The 27961-nt window shown below is 41.8% G+C and overlaps 1 protein-coding gene across 13 annotated transcripts in view; it reads right to left on the bottom strand.

Moving 5' to 3' along the window:
- Positions 1-27961, bottom strand: part of ZFPM2 (zinc finger protein, FOG family member 2) — a 440553-nt gene that overhangs the window by 335107 nt on the left and 77485 nt on the right. For 8 of the 13 annotated variants that reach the window (XM_024105210.3, XM_065586006.1, XM_065586009.1 and 5 more), the window contains one exon: positions 1820-1978. The exons of the other annotated variants lie outside the window; for them this stretch is intronic. In XM_024105210.3, the coding sequence (XP_023960978.2) occupies positions 1820-1978 (159 nt within the window). The remainder of the gene's footprint in view (positions 1-1819; positions 1979-27961) is intronic. 13 annotated transcript variants of the gene reach the window in all.

The raw sequence follows: 27961 nt of genomic DNA, 5'->3' as shown, positions 1-27961 counted from the left end.
TTTGCCTACGGCACTCATTTCTTCACACAACGCATAGTCAACCTGTGGAACTCCTTGCCAGAGGATGATGTGAAGACCAAGACCATAACAGAGTTAAAAAAAGAACTAGATAAATTCATGGAGGATAGGTCCATCGATGGCTATGAGCCAGGATGGGCAGAAATGGTGTCCCTAGCCTCTGTTTGCCAGAAGCTGGGAATAGGTGACAGGGGATGGATCACTTGATGATTACCTGTTCTGTTCATTCCCTCTGGGGCACCTGACACTAGCCACTGTCGGAAGATAGGATACTGGGCTAGATGGACCTTTGGTCTGACCCATTAGGGCCATTCTTATGTTCTTAATGTTAACAGCATTTAGCTCATTGTGTTTTTAAAGTATTTTCATTTATCATCTTGTTTGGTCTTAGTATGATAACCCATTTAGCTCTGGAATTCAAAACTGGGTCTTTTATTGTTTGTTCACCTAGGTGCCATATCCTTGCTAAGGATTAACTAACTAACTAACTTCCTAACATAGTCACGTGTGTGAGAAACTTACAGAAGTTGTATTTTCTTGCTTCTCCGCTTTCTACCACCTGCCTCTACGTCTATGGCAACCAGCACTCTATAGGCCTAAGACTATGGGCCTAAGCCTTTGACTGCACTCAAAGAGGCTTGTTCCAGTTTGCCTAGGAAAATCATGAATGATAAACTAGAGACCACCAAACTATCCCAGTGAGAAAAAAATATTCAAATGCCCTGAAGAGAACAGAAAGAAAAATCACCGAAACCAAACTTCCTAGGTCGTTGTGACTAATAAGCCAACAATTACCACAACGGTTCTAGATATTGGATGCGCATCCTTAGCTGCGAAAGACAAACAATAAAACAATCAAATGGAAATCTAGCAGAAAGAAAGTTACATCAGTTTTTCATAAAAGGGAAACCTTTCTGTCAGCTGGATTGGGAACAGCATGGGCACCTACAACTTTAAAAGCCCTCCTTTCTGCAAATCATTGACCTCACAGTGCTGACAGTGTATCATCAATGAGTACTATTTTAATTCAAGAATCCAAAAACACAGCAAGCTTCCTAACATGGGCAAGGAAGCAATGAAGTGGCCTGCTGTACTGTCTCTCTGTCTTATGTGATGGATTTCTGAGGTCCGTTTTAAATAGTTAAGATAAATATGTTTTGATTACCAACACTCTAGAAACTGAGTTCCAGATCTACCATATTCAAATATTTGCAGTAATCACCATATATACTCGTTCATTAGCCCGTTCATTTATAAGCCAACCCCCCCCAAGATGGTTAGGTAAAAATAGCAAAAACTGTATTCATAAGCCGACCCTATATTTGGGGTTGGCAAACTTTGGCTCCTGGCCCGTTAGGGTAAGCCACTAGCGGGCCTGGACGTTTTGTTTACCTGGAGCTTTCACAGGCATGGAGCCCCTCAGTTCCCAGTGTCCGCGGTTTGCTGTTCCCAGCCAATGGGAGCTGCGGGAAGTGGCCAGGTAAACAAAATGACAATCTATTCTATATTCAATTCATTGATTCCATAGAGTTTAAAATCATCAAATTTTGGTGTAGACCTGTCTATAAGCCGACCCCCGCTTTTTGATGCTTCACTTTTACCAAAAATATTCAGCTTATGAACGAGTATATACGGTACTACCAGATTAAAAGATGACTCAACAAGAGTTGATCATTTTCTTAATTTAGGGCTTCATATTAATAGGGCTTTTTCTGCATTTCAAACACCACAAAATGTTTCTGATCAAGTGCATGTGCACGTATCGGTTTCATTCACTCAAGCACTGTGCTTCATTGATTACCTTTATTACAAAAGTATTCCACTTCTTCACAACTCAAATTCTCAGGCTCAAACTCTGCAGAAAAGCTTTCCTCCGGTGGAAAGTCTTCTTTTGAGATAATGTCATTTTCTTCAGACAGGCACTCTTCCTCTTCATCCTCAATGGCATCCTCAAGGGGCCCTTTAAAAAGAATCAGGGACACTGTACCAAAATCATCTAACAGTAATATGAAATAAAAGCCTCATATCTTACAACTAAATTCTACAACTAGGGTCTATTCTTCAATTGCTGTGCTGGGAATTTATTAGAAATGATCAAATAACATTTATCAGATAAATTATCCAATGTATTGCAAAATATAATGTGATTTTTCTCATTATTCTGCCAGCTCAGTGAATAGCTCACATATATTTCAAATATGCAAAATATTACTATATTTTTGGAATAATATGTGCAAATTATCTGTTTTGTCATTTATCCAGTTGTGGTATTTAAGCCAGCCATTCCTAATAATGGAAATGGAAGTTGTATATGCAAACCCCACTTGTATATGTGGAAGAAGAGCCCTTTTTATGTTGTTGTGTTTGTTAGATTTTTTTAATGTTACATTGAATTCTAGTACTCATTAAATTTGCTTTACAGACCTGAGTCATCTATTCTTTGAATAGTTAAAGCACAGGCAGTGACAATGCAAGTTTCCCCACATTGCCCTGCCATTGGGCCTCAACTCTGCTCTGAAGAGACCAGTTAAAAATAATTCTGTAGTCTCTATGGCCACTAAGTCCTTGGCACGAAGTATTGATACCTCTTTAATGGGGTACCAGTCAGTGGCAGTTCTGCTGATTTTTTTGTTTTGTGGACACACAGCTGACAGAAACTGGACTGAGATTACCAATTCATTTCACATAGACCAAACACCCAACAGATGGTAACTATGTTTTGTCACTACTAGCCTGGGGGCAAGGTCAAATTTCCTGATGAGCAAATAATGAGTACACTTTATGTTCATTTGTTAATATTAACTACCTGGTAAAGACATCTTTCACAGATGTACAATTTTACCTGAGATTTTAATAGAGATTGGAAATAATGGAATGTATTTTAATTGAAGTGCGATTTTAATAAATTCTATACTTTTCAAAATTCATATTAAAAGTGGATTTCAAAAGAGATTTCAAAATACATGGTTAAGACTTGAAGAAAAATTACACCTTTCTCTCGCTAATGAAAGCATGGCCCCATTTATAATTGACTGAAGATTTCTTGCTAAAATGAAAGCTAGTTCTCTAATGAAAAAATGTAATTTGTACTTATAGGATAGTTTTCCAGTATTATTTTTAATACTTCTATAATACTGAGACGCAGTACATAAATGGTCCTATTGCATTAAAGGAAGAGGGAAGGATAAAGTTGTTAAAAGAAACAGAATACTGACTGTACTGGAATTTCTTATGATTTATTAGGAATCCGTGATTGCCCCCATTGCATCAAAGTAGTCAAATTCATTTTTGGCTAGATTGTGCAACCCTTGCTCTCATAAATATGATATTTGTCTTTACTGAAATCCCTGGGTGAGAGATTCCCAGCTGGCATTGATTTCAATGGAACTATGCCAATTTACACTTCCTGAGAATCTGACACAATGGGTCCACTTGTCTGAGGACATACTCACCAGTATAAAGTAAGGGTTGCACAATCTAGACCTTTCTCTTAAAGACTGAATTTATGCCCAAAGAAATTATTTGCGTATTATCAAAAATGTGCCATTATCATCACCTGCATTTTTTGGCAGTCTTGGGAAAGCCTGTAGTTGAGTGGGCATGGACATAGAGATATGGACACCATCTCATATCTGAGGGGGCGAGGGGGAAGGTTATTCCAAAAAAGAGTTTGAGCACATATTGGCAGGGAATCTGGGGAGAACTTGGAATGTCTTTGGCATTCCATATATGTATAGAACTTCAATCTCCAGTGCTATCAGTGAGACACCTTACATGACTTCTAATTTCAGTTTTAAAATGCAACTTCAAAAACACCCACCGCAAATTATGCAATTTTAAATATGAGTATATAAAATGATGGCACTTTTGCCAGGTTGGAAAATGACAAATAAATTTTATTGGTTATTCTCATCTCTCTTTTCCAGATATTTATTGAAGACACGTTCATTTTTTAATTTTATAATGATTTTTGTGCAAAGGCATTCATCCATAAACCCTATAAAACACCAAGAGGTTAAATTAGAGCTTTTAAAGTGTTTCTGCATCTTTAAGTAAGGTAAGTGAACAAAAGAACACAAATGTTAAAGAGATTTTCATAATTAGTCATTGTAAGTGGGGAAAGTGTAGCATTTAAATTGATACACAGAAATCTTGCAGTTTGCAACAGATGATCTACTAAAAGTGCCTTCTACAGTATTCTGATTCTATTAAACAATGAAACTGTTGCTAAGAGGTTTTTATCTTTGTGTGGATCGAAGAGAGTGGAGGGGAGCAGTGTGGGTGTGTGTAACTCCAACCATCTATAAACAGGCATAAACATCATGTTCCATATCTCGCCAAATACTGGTCATATGTCTTTAATGTATTTTTCAAGCAGTTTTTATTTGGATGAAACATAACAGCCCACATTTCAGCAATCTGACATCCTGCTGAAACATTAGCTTATAGTAATTTTAATTTCCAAATAAGAATTGCTTGGAAAATATATTAAGAATATCTGAGCAATTCAGTTTGCATGTGTGAGGTGATATTTATGCCTGTTTAGAGATGTTAAAACCAATTTCTTTGAAGGGGTCACCAGTATGTACAGTCAGCACCCTAATAATTACCATTATAAATTAAGGAAAAGAATAGATATGTAGTCCGTATGTATTCACTTATGGCAGTCCTGGAAATATTCACTTTATAAGACACATTAACATTATTTTCAAGTAGTACACAGAATGTCACATATAATTCAACAGATGTCGATAGAGAGGAGGACATAGTAGATCCAAAAAGCAGCAAGGGGGTTGAAGTTATGATGGTTGGTTGGTTTAAATGAAGCTCAGATTAAAAACATTTTTATCAAACATTTTTGTGGGTAGATGCCAAATACAGATACACATATATAATTTCCCAATTTGTGCATGCATCTGGCTAGAGAAGTGTAAATTTCATCACATGCACGCAAAATCACAGATTGTAGGTGTACATCTGAATGTGGCTTTATTTTGTGATACACATCTAGATGCCAATAAAAAAATCCCAATATGTGTACTCTAATGAAGAAATGCTTGCCTACCTAGACATCTGCAGGCACAGATCAAAGAATCATCCACATACACAATGCTCAGGGACGAAAGTCAGTCCCGAAAAAAAACTATGCTGACCTTTACTGAAAATGAATGGTTACATTCAGCTAGGGGTTAATCAGGTAGATATTTTTTTCTAATTTTAATGATTCCATAGCATTGTATTTCATTATTAATCCATTTAAAAATTGATCCTGCACCCAATTCTGCTATCCTAATTCATGTACCTTACTCTGTAAGTAGTTCCTCTGAAATCGATCCTGTCCAGAATTTTAAATTGGTAATTTGAAGGGAACTATCTTAATTTAAAATTAAAGTCACAAGGACAACAATAAATATGACATTAAAAAGAGTGGAGGTTCTGAGTTTTCTCTGATGTGGTGTTTTTCCCTCAATTGGCTGCTTTCACTAATTTTGCTGATGTTACTTACAGCACTTTAGATTACTGATTGCAGCTTCATCAGTTCCTAGCAGAGCTGGTGCTAGGCATAAGCAGGCTAAGCAATTGCTTAGGGCCCTCAGCAGCTCAAAGTGGCCCCTATTAATTATTAGCATGTGTTGAGTGGGGAGGCCCCAAAAATATTCCTGCTTGAGGCCCCCAGTGGGGCCGATTCCTAGAGTGAGTTTAGTCTACATTGTGCTTCCTTTTAATTCCTTGCTTTAATGTAATGATGTTATCAGTTATTAATCATGCTTTTCAATTTACTGTACAATTATAGTATACATACATTATTTATGTTCCTATTTTATTGTCATTTATTTCAACGGTGACAAGCGCCATTCCTTATGTTGTTGAAAAATGTATTAAAAACAGAGTTGGCTGAGGGTGAAATATTGACACCAACAAAACATAAAATAAAGCAGCAACAGTGCAAATCAAAATAATTCCAACTCCTAAAACTCTTCTTTGATGTGAGTGCCAACTGGCTTGTGATGGGATTAGATCCTTGAAATCAAATAATAAAATTTAAATCCCAGAAGATTTAGGAGTTTAGTTAAATGGTTAATTCCAGGGGAATATGGTAGATTTTTGTCTTTTATTCTCACTTCCATAAACTTGTGTTTTGATTTTTATAGTATTTTCGTAGGAGGGCTGTGTAAAAACATTAGATGTAATCTAGGAAAAGGTGAACCTCAAGTGTTTCAGATTATTTAGATAACTTGATAAGCAGTTAAGAATTTCCAAATACACTTAGATAAAAAAGCTTAGTTTCTGATCTTAAAGAAGCTACTGTGTAGGCAACTGAATTCTCCATTTCTTCCCCAAGATTTCAAACTGAAAGCTGGGGAAATGTTTACTAAAGAGCAGATCTCAGTTTCCACCTTTCATATTAACTTGTGGTTTGGGGGTTTTTTATAACCAATTTTATTCAGATGTCCATAATCCTAAACTAACAATTAAAAATAAATAAAATAAAGGCAATAAACACCAGAAACTTAAGTAAAATTAATGACAGCAATGAAGGAGTGAATTCAGTAAAGAAGCTGTGTGGCTTAGTGGGCACAGTAGTCCACTTCAGGAAATCACCACATATAATTTGATACAAATAATAATATCTAGTCAGGAGAGGCTGATGAGTGAACTCCATGTTCCTTCATGGAGAAAATTATTTCTGATTAAGGCCACTTGGCAGAGCAGTGTGGGGAAATCTGAACTCTAGTTCCCTAATTTGTATCAGATTTAAAGACATGCAAGCACATTTTTTAGTATGTTTAGTCTCTTAACAGTTAAAACATGAATATTTACCTTCACTTAATATACATATAAAATTTATATAAAAATTAAGGTAACTGACCATTTTCGTACAGCACAAAATAGATACGACACTAGCAGCCCTGATCCCTACTCTCTAAAAATAAAGGTAAATACAAATCTAAAAGGGCAAGTGGCATGTCCAAAAAATGTGACTAAGAGCATTTCAGACAGGCAAGATGGGAGTGAAATGTCATAAGAAAATAGCCCTAAATTCCTTTAAAGGAGAAAATGCCTATTAAAATTGAATGCTTCTTCGTGAGACAAACAGCACTTAACCCTGTAGGCACTCTGGGTCTAATGCACCAATTCACTTCTCCAATTTTATACTCGTGTAACTCCAACGAAATCAGTGGGGTTAGAATGGCATAAAACTGGAGAAATTCAATAATAAATCAAGTCCTTTGGCTCCAATTCATCAGACTACTGGTAAGCAGCAAAGCACTTAAGCATGTGCTCAAAGTTAAGCACATGTTTAAGTGCTTTGCCACAAAGAGATAGCCTTAAGCATGTGTTTAAATGTTTTGCTTAATGCTGTGGGAAAGTCTCTCTGAAATTCTTAACCCATTAAGTCATGAGTGGTTAACTTCCTTCCTAGTCAACCAGCATTCTGACAGCAGCATCATAAAACAATCCTCTTAGCAAATTAAAAATGCTTCAGAATGTCTGGAATCCTGGATGGTGAATGGCTGGGGAGAGGCTAATAAGATAATTATTAGTAGTAGTATTTAATAAGTCTTCTCTAAAAGCCATTATACACTGCTGTGTCTTAAAACTTGGTGGATCCATGGGATGCATTTTGTATGATCTTGCTGAAACTCTGAAAATTTCCCTCAATAATGTGCTGCCATGAATATAATATTGTTAACCTGTGTTAAAACCCAGGTACCAGGTGTGAATAAGCTTATAGACAGAAGGGGCATGGTTTTTGGAGAATCAAACCATTTGTTTTTCTATTTAAACAAAAACATTTTTTCTAAACATAACCAAAGAACGAGGCAACAGCAGTTTGCCAATAAATTTGCTGGAAATGTTTATGATCAGTTTCTACAGATTAAGCCAAGAATATTGAGAGGATAGCAGAGTGTTCAACTTGTCTCATTTTAAATGTGGAGGGTGAAGAGAAGACATTACAAAGTGGTCCAGGGGTTTCCATCTCTTGAAAAACATCAGAAGAATGTTAGGACATTAGAATAGCTGGTACAACCTGATCCATTCCAAAGATAAATAATTTGTTCTTCAAAAGGTATTTGTATAAGCCCCAAGAAGTATCATCTTTGGTCAGCATGATTTGACAGCATCCTGATCGGTTCTGAACTCTGTCAACAGCAAGAAAAACATCCCGGCTTTTCCCTCAACTTGATGAAAGAAATTTGAACAAGTTGTTCCTGCAAACATGCTCCAAAGTTCCTCCTCCAGCACATCACTGGCTTTCCCCAGAGTGACAGAACTGGTTTTCAAATTGCACTGATTCACCAACTTTACAGTGGACAAAACTGTGAATACCAAATCATTGTCTTCCGCCAGTGGGAAGACATGGAGTGTTGAAACATGGAAGATGAGCCCATGTTGATGGGAGTAAAACGATAACATCAATACAGCAACGAGAAGAAATACAAGCAATACCTTTACGGTTACCTATTTTCCATTTTTTGGCTTTTACCTCAGGGCCAGGATGCCAAGACTCTATTCAACCACCATCTGGCTACCAAGTTTATAATATTCCTCACAGGATGGGAACTCACAAGCTAGGACAATATGGTTGAGTAATGACATCCAGAATTTATGAAACAGAGCTTCTGGCTCATACTGGCAACTTCAAGGACGCTTTAGATTTTTTTCCTACTAGTTATCTCTCTCAAGCTAGAAACATGTGACATGATTCTATGACCATCTTTCAGAATTACTGAACTCACTTTGGTTCTCAGTTAATGCTGATTCCAAATGGGCATCAATTTTCACTGGAGAGTAAATCAAAGCTAGCCTTCCTCCTCCCTCTGGAATTTCAGCATAATATCTTCATTACGCAGTTCCAACCAATATGGGAAGCAATGGCCAAGCCAGGCAGTTAAATTCCAGTCTCTTGCTGCTTGGCAGCATATAGCAATACGTAGAAAGCCAACTGTAAGATGAGTATCTTAAAATTATAATGCACACTCCTAGCAACAAGTGATTGGCAGTCAGACACACACCACCATATTTGTTCTGTAAGTAGAAAAACTTAAATATTATTCATGCTTACTATTCTGATAAATAATATCAATCTAATACTTAAAGAAAACTATTCTCTCTTTAGACTATGGTTGTGCACTGTTAAACTTAACAAAATCATTTTTGCAATTCTCAGATTTCCTAATGTTAGATTTTTAACAGCTCAACTCAGATGCCAACTTGTAGATACTCATTACCTTGCAAGCACATCTTAAATTCCTCAGATATATCTGCTTTATGTACACTGGTGGTAGTTTAAATGTTTCTTAAGTTTTGAAAAATTTGGACAGTTTGAGCGATACTCCATATACTGTACTTTTAATGAGCAATACTAGTGGAACCAGTTATCTCAAACTGGTGGAAACTTTTTAAGTGCACCTAGTGTACAACAATTTAATGAGATGAGGTAGGGAAGAGAGGTGCTCTTTGGACACGGTTAATCCACAACAATCTGATGTAATTGAGCTTAACAGGAAGAATAATGCTGTATTTCTGTAAAACACACACACACACACACACACACACACACACACACACACACACACACACACACACATACAGATGGATTTATTTTAAATGAGCAAGTTCTTCCTGCAGCAACTTACTTTTAACACAAGTTGCATCAGGGGATCTGGTCGGAAGGAAACATTTTTATTAATTTTTTCCCTTATCTGCAAGAAGAATGTTGATTTTTTTTTCATTTACGTTCTTTGCCTGCAGGTAGCAGACCAAGAGAATCATATAGTAGAAATTTTTCCTTTTGATTAATTTCTTTCCATGTGTTATGTTATTTCGTATATATAATTGATTTCAGGTTTTGCTCGTAGCTGTACATCTTTTTTATATCTGTACCCACTGCCTTCCTTCAATCAAGAAAGTTGAAGGAAATTACCTGAATTTTGTTAAGTTTATTAAAAAAGAGCTCTGTGAATATTTAAATTGAGTTTTGAAATGCTAATACAAGAAAGATATTAGAGAATTTTAATGGTGGGTTCAATTTGACCCACAGACAATTGTAGAAAGGGTCAAATTTTATTCAAATTATTTCTTTACAGTAAAAAATATGAACCCTTTGATTTTATAAAAGTGGATTAATATTCTTCACTGCTAGATCTTTGGCACTTTGGTGCATGACAGCATTAACTCTGCTTGTGCATAAACTTTTCAAAGATCTTTAAATGTTCTAGAAATTTGGAGCTTCGCTTTTGTCTTGTCTTCCTTTCTCTTACTATTATCCACGAGGATACAATGACACTACTGAATGACTATTAATTCCTTCTTAGAGCCTAGGTCAGAATACTTTCTAACAAATGAAAGTCTTGAAAAGGGGTGGTTCCAAAATATGCATGAATGTTTAAGGATATATGGAATTCCACAGGTTAACCATTAGAGCTCAAGTTTCAATTCTATGGAAAAGTACGTGTTGTAATACATTTCTAATCAAATTCCTTTTTAAGTGATCTCCTTCCAAAAGTGCACATTTTGACCATTTCAACAGCAATAAGTGATTGTTTTTATTGCGCTAGGTCAGAAGAGAAGTCATCTCTTCTATATGACCACCCTAAAATGCACAAAACAATTTTATTTGTTATTATTCTTAAAATATATGTGGTGTGGAGTGAAGGGGCCCTTATGATTGTTTTGTGACCCCTTTGGTGGAATAATAATTACAAGAGAACTATGTGGGCACCAGTGAATTGGGTCCCTTTTGTGCAGTACAATATTACAGGAAACACTAGCTAGCCTTGCAACCTAGCACTACCATTAAGTTTTTTTTGGACCTGGTTAAATACAGTTGTGATGGAGGTTAGGGAAGAGGCTCCTGGATTCCTTTTCTCCTCTTTGGATGTCTCTCTGTGGGAGTACTAAATTGTAGCTCCTCAGGGCCAGGATTGTACCTTATATGCCTGTAAAGTGCCATGAACACCTGTGCTGTTAAATAATATTATTTTTAAAGATACACCGGGGGAGTGGTACTGCAACCTATTTAACAGTCCCTATCCTATTCAGGAATGATTACTTCCAGAAATCAATGTCAGCTGAATCTATAATGCTGAGTCAATCCTGTCCTCTGTACTAAGATACACAAAGGATTGCCAGATGTAGGGTTGCCAACTTCCTACTGACACAAAAACGAACACCCTTGCCTAGTCCCTCCTCTGAGGTCCCACCCCCCGCTCACTCCATCCCCTCTCCCTCTGCCGTTCGTTCCCCCCACCCTTCCTCATTTGCTCATTTTCACCTGGCAGGTTTAGGTGGTTGGGGTGCGGGAGCAGGTGAGGACTCCTGCTGGGTGTGTGGGCTCTGGGGTGGGGCCAGGGATTAGGGGTTTGGGGTGGAGCAGTGGGCTCTGGGCTTGGGGGTGGAGCCGAGGGGTTTGGAGTATGGGAGGGGCCCCAGGCTGAGGCAGGGGGTTGGGGTGTGGGAGAGGGTACGGACTCTGGACTGGGGATGCTGGTTCCGGGGTAGGGCCAGAAATGAGAGGTTCAGGGTGCAGGAGAGATCTCTGGGCTGGGGCGAGGGTTGGAGTGTGGGGAGGTGAGGGCTCCGGCTCGGAGTGCAGACTCTGGGATGGAGCTGAGGATGAGGGGTTTGGGGTGTAGGAAGGTGCTCCGGGCTGGGATCGAGTGGTTCGGGGTGGGAGGGGGAACAGGGCTGGGACAGGGGGTTGGGGCACCGGGGGGTGAGGGTTCCAGCTGGGGGTGCTGGCTCTGGGGTGGGGCTGGAGATGAGGGGTTTGGGGTGCAGAAGGGTGCTCCAGGATGGGATCAAGTGGTTCAGAGGGTGGGAGGGGGATCAGGGCTGGGGCAGGGGATTGGTGCGTGGGAAAGGGTTCGGGGTGCAGGCTCCGGGTGGCGCTTAACTCAAGCAGCTCCCGGATGCAGTGGCATGTCCCCCCTCTGGCTCCTACACAGAGGTGCAGCCACGTGGCTCTGCACTGCACTTTCTGCAGGCGCCGGAACCCCCGCAGCTCCCATTGCCCGCGGTTCCCGGCCAATGGGAGCTGCAGAGCTAGTGCTTGGGGCGGGGGCAGCGTGCGGAGCCCCTTGGCTGCCCCTACGTGTAGGAGCTGGAGTGGGGACATGCCACTGCTTCCAGGAGCTGCACGGAGCCACGGCAGGCAGGGAGCCTGTCTTAGCCCCGCTGCAGCACCAACCAGACTTTAAACGGCCCAATCACCGGTGCTTACCGGAGCTGCCAGGGGTCCCCTTTTGACCAGGCGTTCCAGTCAAAAACCAGACACCTGGCAACCCTAGCCAGACGTGATGGTGATGGTGGGTGAGGCAATATGGACATCTCTCCAGTAGAAACTGGACTGAGTTCACATAATTGCATTAAAAAAAATGTTGCATAGAGTGTATTAATCAAAAGCACAAAACAGAATGTTTGTTATATTGGGCTTCTAGAATTAGAGTCACAGCTCTTTCTTGTGACATTATAGGCCACATTAGCCATTTTACTTTAGCAGACATTATTAGGGTTTCACAGCACTATTTGCAATTTGGTCATGTCCTTTGAAAAACATATAACAGCTATAGTTAGAACCTCTGTCTACAACCTAATTATATCTCCAAACTTTCAGCTCCATTTGTCTCTGACACTAAACTGATGATCCATGTTTTGGCCACTTCCAAACTATTATTTACTACCTTAATGATGTTCTTGAGAGGGTTTTACACGAATTACAGTTTGTACAGAACTATATGATCAGGGTTCTTACCCTTACCACACTTTCAACATACATTTATTTTCCTTGCACTAGCTCTTGCATAAACTGGATAAGGGAAAGGTAAAAAGTGAAGAGCAGGACCAGAAAAGCAGGATGAACCTGACTCTGCATTAATGAGACTGCTACTCTACAGCAACCAATAATGGGATTTTCAAAAGTGCCTCAGCAGCTTAGGCACATAGAGACAAATTTTCAAAGGTATTTAGGCATCTAAAGATGAAGACAGGCACCTAGGGTAGGGTAGGGTTGCCAGGCATCCAGTTTTCAACCAGAACACCCAGTCGAGAAGAGACTCTGGCAGCTCCGATCGGCACCGCTCACAGGGCCATTAAAAGTCCAGTCGGTGGTGCAGCAGACACCCGGGGCTAAGGCAGGCTCCCTGCCTGCTCTAGCTCTGCGCGGCTCCCAGAAGCGACTGCCAGGTCCCTGCAGCCCCATGACTCATGAGGCTCGCGACCAATGGGAGCTGCAGGGGCGGTACCTGCAGGCGCAAGGGCAGCGCATGAAGTCTCCCTTGACACCTATGTATCTAGGGGCTGCAGGGACCTGGCAGCCACTTCCTGGAGCCACGGTAAGCGCCACCAGGACCTCTCACCCCTCGCACCCAGCCCACACCCAAACCCTCTGCCCCAGCCCCCTCCTGCATCCCAAACTCCTCATCCCCGGCCCCATCCCAGAGCCCACACCCCAGCCGGAGCCCACACCTCCTCCCACACTCCGAACCCCTCAGTCCCAGCCCAGAGCCCCCTCCTGTATCCCAAACCCTTCATCACCAGCCCCACCCCAGAGCCTGCTGCCCCAGCCAGAGTCCTCACTACCACCACCCCCACATCCCCACCCCGTGCCCCAGCCCGAAGCCCTCCCTGAACCCCTCATTTCTGGACCCACCCAGAGCCCGCACCCCCAGCCCAGAGCCCATACCCCCTCCCACACCCCAACCCCTTGCCTGATGAAAGTGAGTGAGGGTGGGGGAGAGCAAGTGACGGAGGGAGGGAGGGAAGGAAGGAGGATGGAGCGAGTGGGGGCGGGGCAGGGGTGTTCGGTTTTGTGCGATTAGAAAGTTGGTAACCCTAACCTAGGGCAGTGTTTCAAAAGTGCTTAAAGAGGTTAGGCACCTAAATACCATGGATTAGGAGCCTAACCTACTTAAGTGCTTTTGAAAATCTCCCTAGGCCGCAACCGTCCTCTTTAAGTGCCTAAATACCTTTGGAAATATGATTCTCAACTCCCATTGACTTCTATGAAGTTAGGAACCTATCCTGATTAAGCACTTTTGAAAATTCCAAATAAAGTTATGCCTGCCTAGTAAACTGGAGTAAAGTTTGAAAGGCAAATGTGTAGTTAAATACTTCATTATGATCAGATTTATGTTTAAGCCCATTTTCTGCCCATGCCCACTTTCTTAACCTTGTGCACTTGTGAAATAGGCAGTGTAAACCCAGGGGTTTTGAGATTTACAGAAGACAAGTTACTTGCACCCAAATGCAGCCTCTGTTTACAAACAACTCCACACAACAAACAACCTTATACTCCACACAAGACTTTCATGCTCAAGGCTTAAACAGAGGGGTAGCCGTGTTAGTCTGAATCTGTAAAAAGCAACAGAGGGTCCTGTGGCACCTTTGAACTAACAGAAGTACTGGGAGCATAAGCTTTCGTGGGTAAGAACCTCACTTCTTCAGATGCAAGTAATGGAAATCTCCAGAGATAACCTCGTTATCTCCACACTGATATATACCTGCCTCTGAAGATTTCCATTACTTGCATCTGAAGAAGTGAGGTTCTTACCCACGAAAGCTTATGCTCCCAGTACTTCTGTTAGTCTCAAAGGTGCCACAGGACCCTCTAAGGCTTAAACAGTTAATGATCAGCACAAGATTCTCCGATAAACAATAAATTGCCTAACAAAAAATAAAAGAGTCCTGTGGCACCTTATAGATTAACAGACGTATAGGAGCATGAGCTTTCGTGGGTGAATACCCACTTCTTCGGATGCATAAGGTGCCACAGGACTCTTTGCTGCTTTTACAGATCCAGACTAACACTGCTACCCCTTTGATAAAAAAAAGAGACTGCTATTCAGAACATACAGTATTAAGTTGTGACATATAAAAAAACAGACAATACAAATGTTATACCAAAATGTAATATTACTGTGTTCATTAAAAAGCAAGACAATAAAACAACCAACTGACATCAAAAATTAAATTGAGCACACTCTGAAATACTCCCAGTGGGACACAGTGGTGCACAAGAGTGAATTTAAACCAGATTTTGGAAACTGTTAGTGGCCTCCATCTGAGAGACTGAAGGAGCCAGTTCAGCAAATGCTCCCCTAATCCTAATTTCACAATTCTAATACTGTTCTCTCAACTACTGCCCACCTAGATCACTAGTTTATCCAATTATCTATGTACTGTACTCTTGTCTATTGTCAGCAGTCATTGGCTATAGCTAGACAGTGAATGGGTCTTCAGCAGACACTCAATGTGCAAAGTGGGTGCAGGAGACAGCCACAATTGCATTTCCTTGTACTCCCTGAATGCAAAGCCTGCTACAAACTATAGCCAAGGAATTAATAATGCAGCTGGATACAATTTTAGAAGGGATCTTCTTAAAGATAAAGAGGTGGCAGAAGTGAAGGGCTTAGTTCACCTGTGGCTGCCATTATAAAAGCCTACATTTGGGAGCTCAGGAATAAATAGTGCTCACAGGGATCTTGGGCTAAATTCATCTGTGTGTTTCTGTGAGAGCGAGAAGGTAGCAGCTTTATTCAGGGGTTGCCCTAATCTAAGTCCCCTCTACAATGACCCACATGGGACACTGAAGCAGCATGGTGTAGGATTTACCCTATTTCTCTTCCTGCTGCCCTTGGACTGCCCTAGAATGCTCCCTGCACTGGGTCCTCCTGAGAGAAGAGAAAGCAAGGCATACAGCCAGCAAAGCTGACTCTATGGTTCCTGTAGAAGGCCTCCTATGCTATGAATAATCTTGGAAGATGGTTTTATCAACTGTTTGCATCAGTTTAGACAGTGCAAAAGGGCCACCAGGGAGAGGGAAATATTCTATTTGCCTATAGCAGGGGTCGGCAACCTACGGTACGCGTGCCAAACACGGCACGCGAGCCGATTTTGAGTGGCACGCTGCCTGCCCGGTGAGAGGAGGAGGAGGAGGAGAAGCGGAGGGGCCGGAAAGCGCCATGCTGGGGGAAGAAGCAGGGGAGGAGGGAAGCTTGGCTGCCGCAGGACCAAGCTTCTGCCTCCTGCCCTGGCAGGGTAGAGCGGGGGGGCCCCGCCCCACTCAGCCCCTCGCCCACCGCTCTCCCCTGCAGGGGCTGGAGGCAGAAGCTTGGTCCTGCGGCAGCCAAGCTTCCCCTCTCTCCCGCTTCTTCCCCCAGCTTGGTGCATTCCGGCCCCTCCTCCTCCCCCTCCCTCTTTCTGCCGGCGATGGCCCTTGCGAGGGGGAGGAAGAGCGGAGCAGCAGCGTGGTCACTGCTCCATAGAGGAGGCAGAGAGAGGTAGGGACGGGCCTTGGGGAAGGGGGTGGAACAGGGCATATCCCTTCCAGCCCCCTGCCCTGAGCAGCTCAGGGCAGAGGGCTGGGAGCACCCCCACGAGCCGAGCACCCCAGCCTTCTGCCCTGCACCTCCACACACCCCCAGCCCTCTGCCCTAACCTCAAGTCGCCCCCAACACCCAGCCTTCTGCCCTGCACCTCCACATCCCTCCCAGCCCTCTGCCCTGAACCCCCCCACACCCAGCCTTCTGTCCTGCACGTCCACACACCCCCAGCCCTCTGCCCTGACCTTGAGTCCCCCCAACACCCAGCCCTCTGCCCTGACCTCGAGTCCCCCCAACACGCAGCCTTCTGCCCCGCACCTCCACACACACCCCAGACTTATAGAGAGAGAGACCTTCTAAAAAACGTTAACATGTATTACCGGCACGCAAAACCTTAAATTAAAGTGAATAAATGAAGACTCGGCACACCACTTCTGAAAGGTTGCCTACCCCTGGCCTATAGAAAGACATTTCCCAGTAATATTTCCCTTAGATTATATAATGTAATATATTTGATAAATTTTAAAGTTGAATTCTAGTCTTGTATTATTTTAACAGGGTATTTTTGTACAAAATAAATATTTGAGCACAGAACACTAGCAGCAATGAGACTGCCTAATTTACCCCATGCTACACAGGCTAGAATTGCTGTCAATATTAGTCCCTTCAGAACATGCAGCACAGGGGGTTTTCACCTTGCATCTTCTGGATATACAGCATTATGGTACATGTTATTAAACATTTTTGTGTCTTAACCTAATCACTCAGAAAACTCAAACTTATAGGTAATATGTTCGATGACTTATGGCCAGGAAGGTTTTTTTTTTGCTTTTTTTTTTACAGTCGGTATCATCTGGCAAGTACTGCTGTAACAAAGCAGTCTTCCCTGGCACCAGCTCAGACAGGAGATATCGACTAGGTTGGATTCTGTCTTGCATATGCCCAGGTGATTCTTTCAGCATAAAGTTATTTGTGACATTGAATGCTGCAAAAGGGCGATGGTCATTCTGTATCTGACATCAATGGAGTCTTATGGAGAGCTTACATACCAACCACAAACCTTTACAGAAGATCACAGAAGTTGTGAGTGACAGATACTAGTCTTAGCTAATCATCCCTCTCACTCACCTGCTAGAGAAAAAAATTGATGCATGCAGGAGCACTTTGAAGCCACTAATGATGTTGCTGCAGCACATTTAATGGACAGCATGTTAGCTACGATGAAAGAGGAACCTCACATCAAGTACATTAAGGGATCAGAGGAATACATACTCATTACTCACTGCAATTTTACATCCCCAGTTTAAAGACACAATACCCACTTTTCTCTGATGAAGCAAAGGTATCCTAAACTATTATAGAAAGACTAATGTTTATTCCTATTTATTTAATATTTTCTACCTTTATAAAGGCAGCTCCAACTCCAAGTGGATGGAGTCCACCTGAGGGCTCTCATCTTTTCCTGAGGGACCCAGGTGTAGGGTCAGATAGGCTAGTGACCTGCCACCCAAACCCAACTGCTATAAAAGCCACAAATGTGTTTGCCTCAATTCAACCTGATTTGCAACCTGTAAACATTAATCTCGTAAGAAGGGGGTCTTTTACATATTGGGATATGGAATGTGTTAATCCCGAATAAAGAAGGCTCAAAAGAGCTGCTTCTCAGAGAAATGTCCAGGTAAAGATATCAATCACTGGCCTCACTGAAACCAACCTTAAAGATGGCAGTGAGGCAAGACTAAAAACCTACTATCTTATATGGGCAGGTGCTTCCAATACAAGAAAAGAAGTGGGACTTCTTCTTAAAATTATATCTTTAAATTGATCTTATCATTTACACCAATTTCCAGTCACCTACTTAACGATGAGCTTCAGCATAAGCACAGAATATGGAAAATTATTTTCTGTGCTCCAACTAACAAAGCTTCTGAAGAAACAAAGCAGAGTTCTATAATCAACTCTGCTCTCTTCTTTCAATTATCTCAAATCACGGTATTACCGAATAATCACCGAACCAACAAGAGGTAATGCCATTTTAGATTTAGTATTGGTATGTAGAGAGAACCTAATAGAAAAACTGATTGTAGAGAACAACCTTGGTTCCTGAGTTTATCCTTCCATTTAGATAATCTGAATTAACAAAAATAGATCTGCAAGGAGGGTCCTTGATTTCCAAAGGGCAAACTTTAAAAAATTAAGGGAATCAGTTAGGGAAGTGGACTGGCCTGAAGAACTCAAGGATCTGAATCTGGAGGAGGCCTGGAATTACTTTAAGTCAAAATTGCAGAAACTATCTGAAACACCACAAACAAGGGGGGAAATAATTTGTAGGGAGGGACTGCAGACCAAACTGGATGAACAAGCACCTCAAACAGGTTAAGAGAAAGCAGAAGCCTACAAGAAATGGAAGAAAGAATGAATCAGAAAGGAGAGTTATCTCTTGAAGGTCAGAAAGTGTAAGGAAACAGTGAGAACTGCCAAAAGCCAAGCAGAATTGGACCTTGAAAGAAAATTTAAACTAAAAGTAAAGGTTCTTTAGCCATATAAATAAAAAACAAACTAGGAACGAAGAAGTGGGACCACCAAGTACTGAGGAGGGATGGAGATTAAAGATATTCCAGGTATATCCCAACAATTAAATACTTAGCCTCAGTTTTTAATAAGGGTAATGAGGAATTTGGAATCATGACAAGGTGGCTAATGGGAGGAAGGATATGGAAGTTGAAATTACCACATCCAAGGTGGAAGCCAAACTCACACAGCTCAATGGGAGCAAACGGGGAGGAGAGGGGGCTGGATAATCTCCATCCAAGAATATTAAAGGAACTGGCACATGAAATTGCAAGCCCAATAGCAAGGACTTGTAATGAATCCATAAACTCAAAGGAGGAAAACTGCAAATACAGCCCTATAGTTAAGAAAGGAAAATAAAGTGATCTGGGAAATTACAGGCCTGTTAGTTTGACCTCTATTGTATGCAAGTTCTTAGAACAAATTTGAAAGAGAGAGTAGTTAAGAATATAGTGGAAAATGGTATCCGAAATAAAATATAACAATGGTTTTACAAAAGACAGATCATGCCAAACCAACCTGATCTCTTTCTTTGAGAAAAATGATTTTCTAGACAAAGAAAATACAGTAGATCTAATGTATCTGTATTCCAGTATAGCATTTGATACAGTTAATAGTAGTATCATATTAGTATATTAGTTAAATTGGAGAAGATGAGAATTAATACAAGAATCAAAAAGAGGGTGAGGAACTGGTTAGAGGGGAGACTACAACAGGCATGCTGAAAGGTGAACTGTGAGGCTGGAGGGAAGTTACTAATGGAGTTCCTCAAGGATCAATTTTGGAACTAATTTTATTAAACATTTTCATTAATGACCTTGGCACAAAAATTGGGAGTGTGCAAACAGAATTTGCAGATGACACAAAGTTGGGAGCTATTGCCAATATGAAGGAGGACCGGAATATCACACAACGAGATCTGGGTGACCTTGAAAACTAGAGTAATAGATATGGGATGAAATTTAATAGTGCAAAGTGCAAGGTCATGCACTTAGGGACTAACAACAATAATTTTTGCTATGGCATATGGCTCATCTGCAACTACTATTAACAAATATCTCCAATGGCAGGAGATGGAACACTAGAAGGGTAGGGCTCTGAGTTACTACAGAGAATTATTTCCAAGGTGTCTGGTGGGTGGATCTTGCCCACGTGCTCAGGCTCTAACTGATCACCATATTTGGGGACAAGAAGGTATTTTCCCATATTGGCAGAGACCCTGAGGGTTTTTTGCCTTCCTCTACAACATGGGGCACATGTCACTTGTTGGTTTGAAATAAAGAAAATGGTGGAGTCTCTGTAATTTGAAGTCTTTAAATCACGTTTTTAGGACTATTACAGGAGTGGCTAAGTGAGGTTCTGTGGCCTGTGATGTGCAGGTCATTCTAAATGATCATGATGGTCCCTTCTGTCCATAAAGTCTGTTAGTCACTCTCCTTTGGAACTTTAATACTACTGTTGGTAGCTCCAGTGGAGCATGGAAAAACGTTATTGGACATATTGTCTTGGACACATTAAACCACAATGGCAACTGCCTTTAACAGTTGTGTGTTTCTCATGAGCTTGTCGTTATAAACACCTGGTTTTACAGGAAACTAATTCACTGATTTACCTGGTCGAGTAACAACGGCCGAACAAAGAAGATGATTAATTAAATTCTTGTCATTGGAAATCTTCCATCAGCAACTGCGGTCTGCCAATCTCAGTAATACCAACCACAAATTATTTCCATCATAGACTTTAAGGTCAAAAGAGACCACTGGACCAGCTATTCTTTTGTGGCTGAAGATACTGTTATTATTTTATCACTCTGGAAATGTACAAGCCACAAATGAGACTGTTTGACAAAGATGTGTTGCCATCCCAGAACTCTTCAATGCCGTCATATACTATGTGCTTGACCAGATACCAAGTAAACGCATTTTAGGCATACACCTTGATAAGAACCTCACCGACGTCAGTTTTGTTAACAACATAGCACTAGTTGTTGAATCAATGAACAAGCTAGCTACAGCACTTAAAACCCTGGAAAGCTCTGTGTCAAAACTTGGTCTTAAAATTAGTTGAGGTTAAACCAAAATCCTTCCATTCAGAAATTTCAAGATGAGGTCTCTAGCATCTTGATAGGCAACCACCCTGTTGAGATTGTCAATATTTTTACTAATCTTTGTTTTGTTGTCTATAACATGACAGCACTGAGAAAGAACATTAAAACCACACTGCAAAAGTGTAGTCAGAAATGGGGCACCTCATCAAAAACATCTTTTGTTAGCTGAACTCCCTAATAAGTAGAGAGACAAAGCTGAGAATATCTAATGCTTTGGTGGTCTTTATTCCAACATATGGGACTAAAACATGGCTCCTCACTGTCAAGATTGAAAAGAAGTTGGACATCATTCAGATGAAACATCTCCAAATGATTGAAAACATCAAATGGTGTGAATTCAAGATGAATTAAGAGATCCGTTTTCAAATTAAACAGGTCCCACTTTCTCAAACAGTTTCCCAATGCTCTCTACGGTGATTTGGTCATCTACTCCAAACTGCCTACAACCTGCAAGAATCGTCTTTGAACTTAACCCAATGAAAGCAGGATGGAAAAGATGCCTCCCTCCCCCCAGAAGACTAGAACATGATGGCTGGAAAGTGTCAGTCATCTTACCTTGTAACATGCCAGATTTGGCTAAGGACTGAACATCATGCAGGTGTATCAATATGTTCGGTAACCTCTCTGTTGTCCAAGCAATACCATGAGAACTAAACTATCTTTGTATGTGGTTGCAGACTACCCTTGCTCTGCTTTTGTTTATAACTGTTTTCATCTCCTCTTTGTCCCTATTAAGCAGCCTCTCATCTCTGTATGTCACTTCTGCAATAAAATGAAGGGAGGGAGAGGACACGTGGATTCTGAAGTCAAGTTCCAAAATATACCAGCAAACTCATAACTCATCTCACAAATTATTCCTCTTCCCCTTTCCTCTGCTTCTATATACACCTCTACCCCGATATAATGCGACCCGATATAACACAAATTCGGATATAACACGGTAAAGCAGTGCTCTGGGGGGGCGGGGCTGCGCACTCCGGCGGATCAAAGCAAGTTCGATATAATATGGTTTCACCCTATAATGCGGTAAGATTTTTTGGCTCCTGAGGACAGTGTTATATCGGGGTAGAGGTGTTTGTCTCTGCAGTTCAGCAAAAAATGTAACACAAGCATGCTGTACTGTGAGTCTCATAGTGATAAAACATCATTATTTTTCATATGCTACTGTGCAGTTCTTAATACATTCTGAATTAATACTAATAATTTATTTTAAGAATTGTAGTTCACTTAAAGTACATTTGGTGATGCAAAATATTGGCATTTATTATGTTTATTCACTAACTGCATCACACTTTGTCTCCTCTCTCCCAATCATTAGTGAGTTTTTTTCCTTCAAGTCAATGGGACTGAATCCACTTATATCAGATTTGAACTGGGCAGACAGTGTTTAAAGACCCAACTCTGCAATTCTTAATCCTTTTAGGTAGTACTTACTCACATGAATAGGCCTAGTCCAATTGAACTACGAATGAAAAATACATTATGTGAAACTTTGACTTAGTATAAAACTGATGCTGGTCACTAGCAGCATCAGGTGCCCAAAAAAGCCACAAAAGTAGCAGCTTCTCATTAAGTTACCCAACCAATAGGGCAAATTACGATTTTATACTAGCAGACTTGTTTCCATATCTGTTTCTTAACTCTGTTTTTTGAATGACTAGCTGAGGGTGCATTATCAACAATAAATCATGTACTAATTGTGATTATTCTGAAAGAAAAGTCATATTGCTGCATTTCAGTGTCCCAGGTATGTGTACATTTTTGTTGCTATACCTTTCTGCTCTCTCAGTGTCATTATTTTCAGTTCATTTGATTTTCCTCAAATTTCTAACTCCATCCATTTCTAGCAAAGTAAGGAAACCTTACAAAGGAACCAATAGAAACTACATATGCTAAACAGCCTTGATTTTGCTAAGGAATATCCTGCACTAAGCTGCATAAAATTAAACTGTTTTTCTACTAAGGAATCTAGGATCCCTTTCTCCCTTCTGTTCTTCTCAGCACAGGAGGTATGAAACTGGCTTTTCGCCTACCCTCCCATTCCCCCTAACATCCCATTTTACATCAAATATAAATGAACCAATCTCATTCCACTATGATCCTTAATATGTACAAGTTCACTATCTCCACCTATTACTAATTACAGATATATGTGACATACAGAAAAAAAATAAACTAAACATTTCCCAACCTCAAAATATCAATTTCAAATAATTAATGGAGGTTTTAGTGATTTCATATACATCAATTTGCTCATTTGTAGTACTGTAGTACCACATATATCTGTTCTTATAAAAATAGATTAATATAAATAGTGACAGTTATACTTGTAAATGTAATGTGGAATGATAAAACTTCCCTCTTCCTCTATTTTGATATCACAGAATTAAGCCCAGGAATGTTATGCCATAGAATTGACTAGGGTTACCATTCGTCCGGATTTACCCGGACATGTCCTCCTTTTGTGTGCTAAAAATAGCGTCCGGGGGGAATTTGTGAAGCACTCACAATGTCCGGGATTTCCCCCTCCCCCGGCTGGGAGGGCTGCAGGAAAGTCCCGGGCTGGACTCCGGAGCAGCTTCCTCCTCCCACCCCCACCCCCTGCATTCTGAGCCGGCCGGCAGCTCCTCCTCCTGCAGCCCGCTCCGGCAACCTTGTGCAGGGCCAGGGACCGGGTTTTGTGTTTTGCAGGGGAGCTCAGCCATGTGTCCGGCTGGCACAGAGCCCAACACCCTGTTCTGAGCAGCAGGGTAAGGAGGGGCAGGAGAAGGGACAGGGAGGTTCTGGGGGGGCTTTTGGAGGGGAGTGGAGAAAGTTTTGGGCAGTCAGGGTACAGGTAGGGGGTAGGGTCCTGGGGGGCAGTTGGGGGGGGGGTCTTAGGAAGGGGCAGTTAGGGGACAAGGAACAGGGAGTCTTAGGTAGGGGGTGGGGTTCTGGAGGGCAGTTAGGAGCAGGGGTCCCAGGAGGGGGCAGTCAGGGGACAAGGAGCGGGGGGTAGGGGGCTGGGAGTTCTGGGGGGGAGCTGTCAGGGGGCAGGAGTGGGGAGAGGGATCGGAGCAGTCAGGGGACAGGGAGCAGAGGGGTTTAGATGGGTTGGGAGTTCTGGGAGGGCTGTCAGGGGGCAGGAGTGGGGAGAGGGATCGGAGCAGTCAGGGGACAGGGAGCAGAGGGGTTTAGATGGGTTGGGAGTTCTGGGGGGGGCTGTCAGGGGGTGGGGAGTGGTTGGATGGGGCGTGGGAGTCCCAGGGGTCTGTGTGGGGGTGGGGGTGTGGATAAGGGTTGGGGCAGTCAGGGGACAAGAGGCAAGGAGGCTTAGATAGGGAGTGGAGTCCCGGGGGGCAGTTAGGGGCAGGGGTCCCAGGAGGGGGCAGTCAGGGGACAAGGAACGGGGGGAGGGTTGGGGGTTCTGGGGGGGCGGGAAGTGGGAGGGGCAGGGGCGGGGCTAGGGCGGGGCTCCTCCCGTCCTCTTTTTTGCTTGCTGAAATATGGTAACCCTAGAATTGACCCTACAATGTATTTTCCTAATACTTTGGCCATTCCTGTTGTAAAGGTCTCAAGGCACTGTGTTTTCATGACTTCACTCAAGAAATTATATTATATAATCCAACAGATGTCACTGTGAAGTTTTTCCTAGTACTTATCAAAATTTCCTTTTCTAAATTTCAACCCATTTTTCCCCTGGTTATGCCATGGTTATGCCACTTTAAATAATTTCTCTCCTTCCTCAGTGTTTACTTTTAATACATTCCCCATTATTTATCCCTCTAAATATTCACTTTATCAAGATGCAGAGTTCATAGAATATTTAAACAGTCCTCAATAGTCAATTCCAACTGCTCCTCAAACATTGTTGCTTTTGTCTCTGAACTCCCTTCAATATTTCTGATGTACTTGAAACTACTATGCTTATTGTTAAAAAGCAACCTAGTCAGCAAGCTGTAAATTGGCCAATCAGCAAACTCAACTTGACCAAGGCAAGAGGGGAGGGGGTTTTGGGGTGCCACAGAAAGAGCAGCTTGACCCCACGTCCTTCCTGATAAGAACTGTGTTGAAGTTGCTGATACATGCATTTTAAAAGAGCAGGAATGTCTATTGGGGTCTCAGAGCTGCAGACTCTGGAAAAACCCACACATGGTTAATCAATAATCCGAAGGAGCCTCTTGCTTGCAACTGCTTACTTGACAAGTTTTCTTTTAGGGACATGTCATTCTATTACTAATGTATAAATAAGGGGACTCCTTTGGGGGACTTGTCGGGACTGGTCTCTCCCTCTGGATGCATCTTGTGTTCCCCACCAGCAGACGGGCTGCCACTGTGCCACTCGAGAGCCACACTCAGCTTCGGTAATTATCGAGGGTTGGGGGGGGTGTTACTAACCTGTTGCAGACGTGTGTAAGTGCTTGAGACTAGTAAAGGTTAGCTTTAAGTGAAAGCCCTCTTGTGTTGTCCTGTTTGTGCCAGCCATCTATCGGTCGGACGGCCATGTCTCCCCTGATTTATTTCTTGACACCTCCTCGCACAGAGAAAAAGTTACCAAGAACTTTGGGTTGAAAGAACCCCGGGTAACAGTACCAGTCACACGAAGAGGGACTGGTACCTCTGCTACATACTGGGGAAAAAATTGTGTGAACCATGTATTGTTCATGTCTGCAGCACTACACAATAATTTAGAGAAGCGAGGTGAGAGCCCAAGACACTGAAATGTAACCAAGTCCCTGGGTTTAGGATGGCAGATGAGTTATCCATTACAGATACAACAGCCAGCCAACTCCAGTAAGTAGTACTATTAAACACTGTCATTTTTAAGACTGCTTTTGGTCAGAGAGTAGAGATTTTAAATGAAAGTGTAAAAGATTATAATAGTATAATATTAATAATAATGGTCAGCCATTGTTAGTAATACAGGAAGAAACATAAAAAATGGCTTGCAGCACTGTTTGTCATACACAATGTAACATCATCATACTGTACAGGAAAAGAAATTATTTTTGAAATAATCAGATTTCCAAGAGGGACATTTTTTATAGACCTGACATTACTATTAAAAAACAGAGTGTAAAACTCTATAGACTACAATATTGTGAAGTGTAACCATACATTATAACAATATTTTGAAACCACTATGGGGTTTATTTTTATATTAAGAATATTGATTTGCCCCGCTGATGTGTGGAAAAGATCAGCAAAGACATACAGGGGACAGCTGAAGAATGAAAACATACTTGGAAGTGGTAATCAGAATTTTTATTGATTAATACTTTTTCCTCCACAACTTATTTTTCCCTCCCTCTTCCATCATAGCTAATGCAAGTTTATTTTTTCCATAATTTAACAAAAAAATCATACATTAAAATGAACGTCAATATTTACAGATTACTATCATAATGTAATGGTGACAAATGTTATAAAGTCATTACCAATATTTAATTGCTATATAATTATCTAACACAAGGCTGTTGAAATTTTGTCTTTTAAAGTACAAGTGTAAGAGTTTGATTGATGTCCCAGAAAAACAAACACTCAAAATAGGATTTTTTCTCATCATCAATATCCAGACATGAAAAATTCTTAAAGGGCTATTTTTGTTGCCAGTGAGTATCCTTAGATGTCCTTCCAGTTTCCCCTGGCAAGCAATGTTGGATTTTAGGGTGTAGCACACACGTTGCAACCCAAGATATTTGTGTTTTCACCACACAGGTAGACATGGATGAAAGAGTTTTTATTAAAGGAAAAAACAAAAACAAAAAGCCAGTCCCAGTGTCAGATTTTTTTCTATGAAACAGAAGCTTTAAGTTTGGATCAGATTACACAAAACAGACACACATGCTCCCATTTTGCTTGGTTCTCTTCTTCCCCATAATATATTCTCTTCCTTATACACATAAACACACATACCTCTGAGGAGCCCATCAAAAACATTCATAAACCTCTCTGCTCAGCACTGAATGCTGCTGGTTTCAAAACCCAGGGCTTCCTGGGGTCCAGTTCTCCTACCAGGTGATATAAAGAAAAGAGTTCAGAGCATTGAGCAAATATCAGTTTGAATCAAGTAGGTGTATGATCATTTGCCTATGATGATTGAGGTTGTGAGCAGGGGTAGGCCTCTATTTTATTCTTCCATCAGAAGCATAGAGAGAGACATGAAAAATCCTCTGGAGCACCTCTGACTTTTAACAGAGAATACTCACTGTGCAACAATCAATTTGAATACAATCATGGTGGGGACCACCAGAGACGATGCAAAACTAATGGACCTCATGATGATTTTCTCAAGTGTATCTTTTAGTGTGTCACAGAGAAGGGCCTCATGGAATTATCTGTAGGAGGAAATCAGCTAGAGCAGATTAAGAGGCTAGAGGTGGGAAGTCAGATGGCTTTTCTGAATGCATGGAGGAGGGGTCTGGTGATTTGCTAGAAGTTGTAAAGGAGAGGGAGGGAGACTACAGCCTATTAAAGGTTTTAATACAAGTTATAAGTAAGGCTGAAAATCTTTCATGGAAGTCACGGATTCTGTGCCTTTCTGGGACCACCATGACTTCTGCAGCTGCAGCGGCTGGTGTGGCTGACCCCAGGGTAGCTGGGACAGCCCTGGGGCCAGCCGCACTGGCCACTGCTCTGGCAGCCCCAGGCAACTAGTTCCGGGCACTGCAGCAGCACCACAGGCCGCCCCCACCCAGGGGAGCAGCAGCAGTGGTGTGGCCCTGGGTCGCCCCCCGGCCCAGAGTGGTGGCGCTAGGGCCACAGGCCACCCCCCAGCTCAGAGCAACAGTGGTGGGGTCCTAGGATGCCCCTCCCCCCCGAGGCCACCCCCCATCCCTTGGGAGCAGCAGCGTCCGCGGGAGCATCGCCCTCCCTCCTCAGCAGGTAAGATTTAATTAGGGGCTGTGACTTTTTGGTTATTGCCCATGACCTGTCCGTGACTTTTACTAAAAATACT

Source organism: Chrysemys picta, chromosome 2 (assembly GCF_011386835.1).
Source record: "Chrysemys picta bellii isolate R12L10 chromosome 2, ASM1138683v2, whole genome shotgun sequence".
In the NCBI taxonomy this organism is placed as follows: Eukaryota; Metazoa; Chordata; order Testudines; family Emydidae; genus Chrysemys; species Chrysemys picta.
This window is presented reverse-complemented; position numbering and strand designations above follow the sequence as displayed.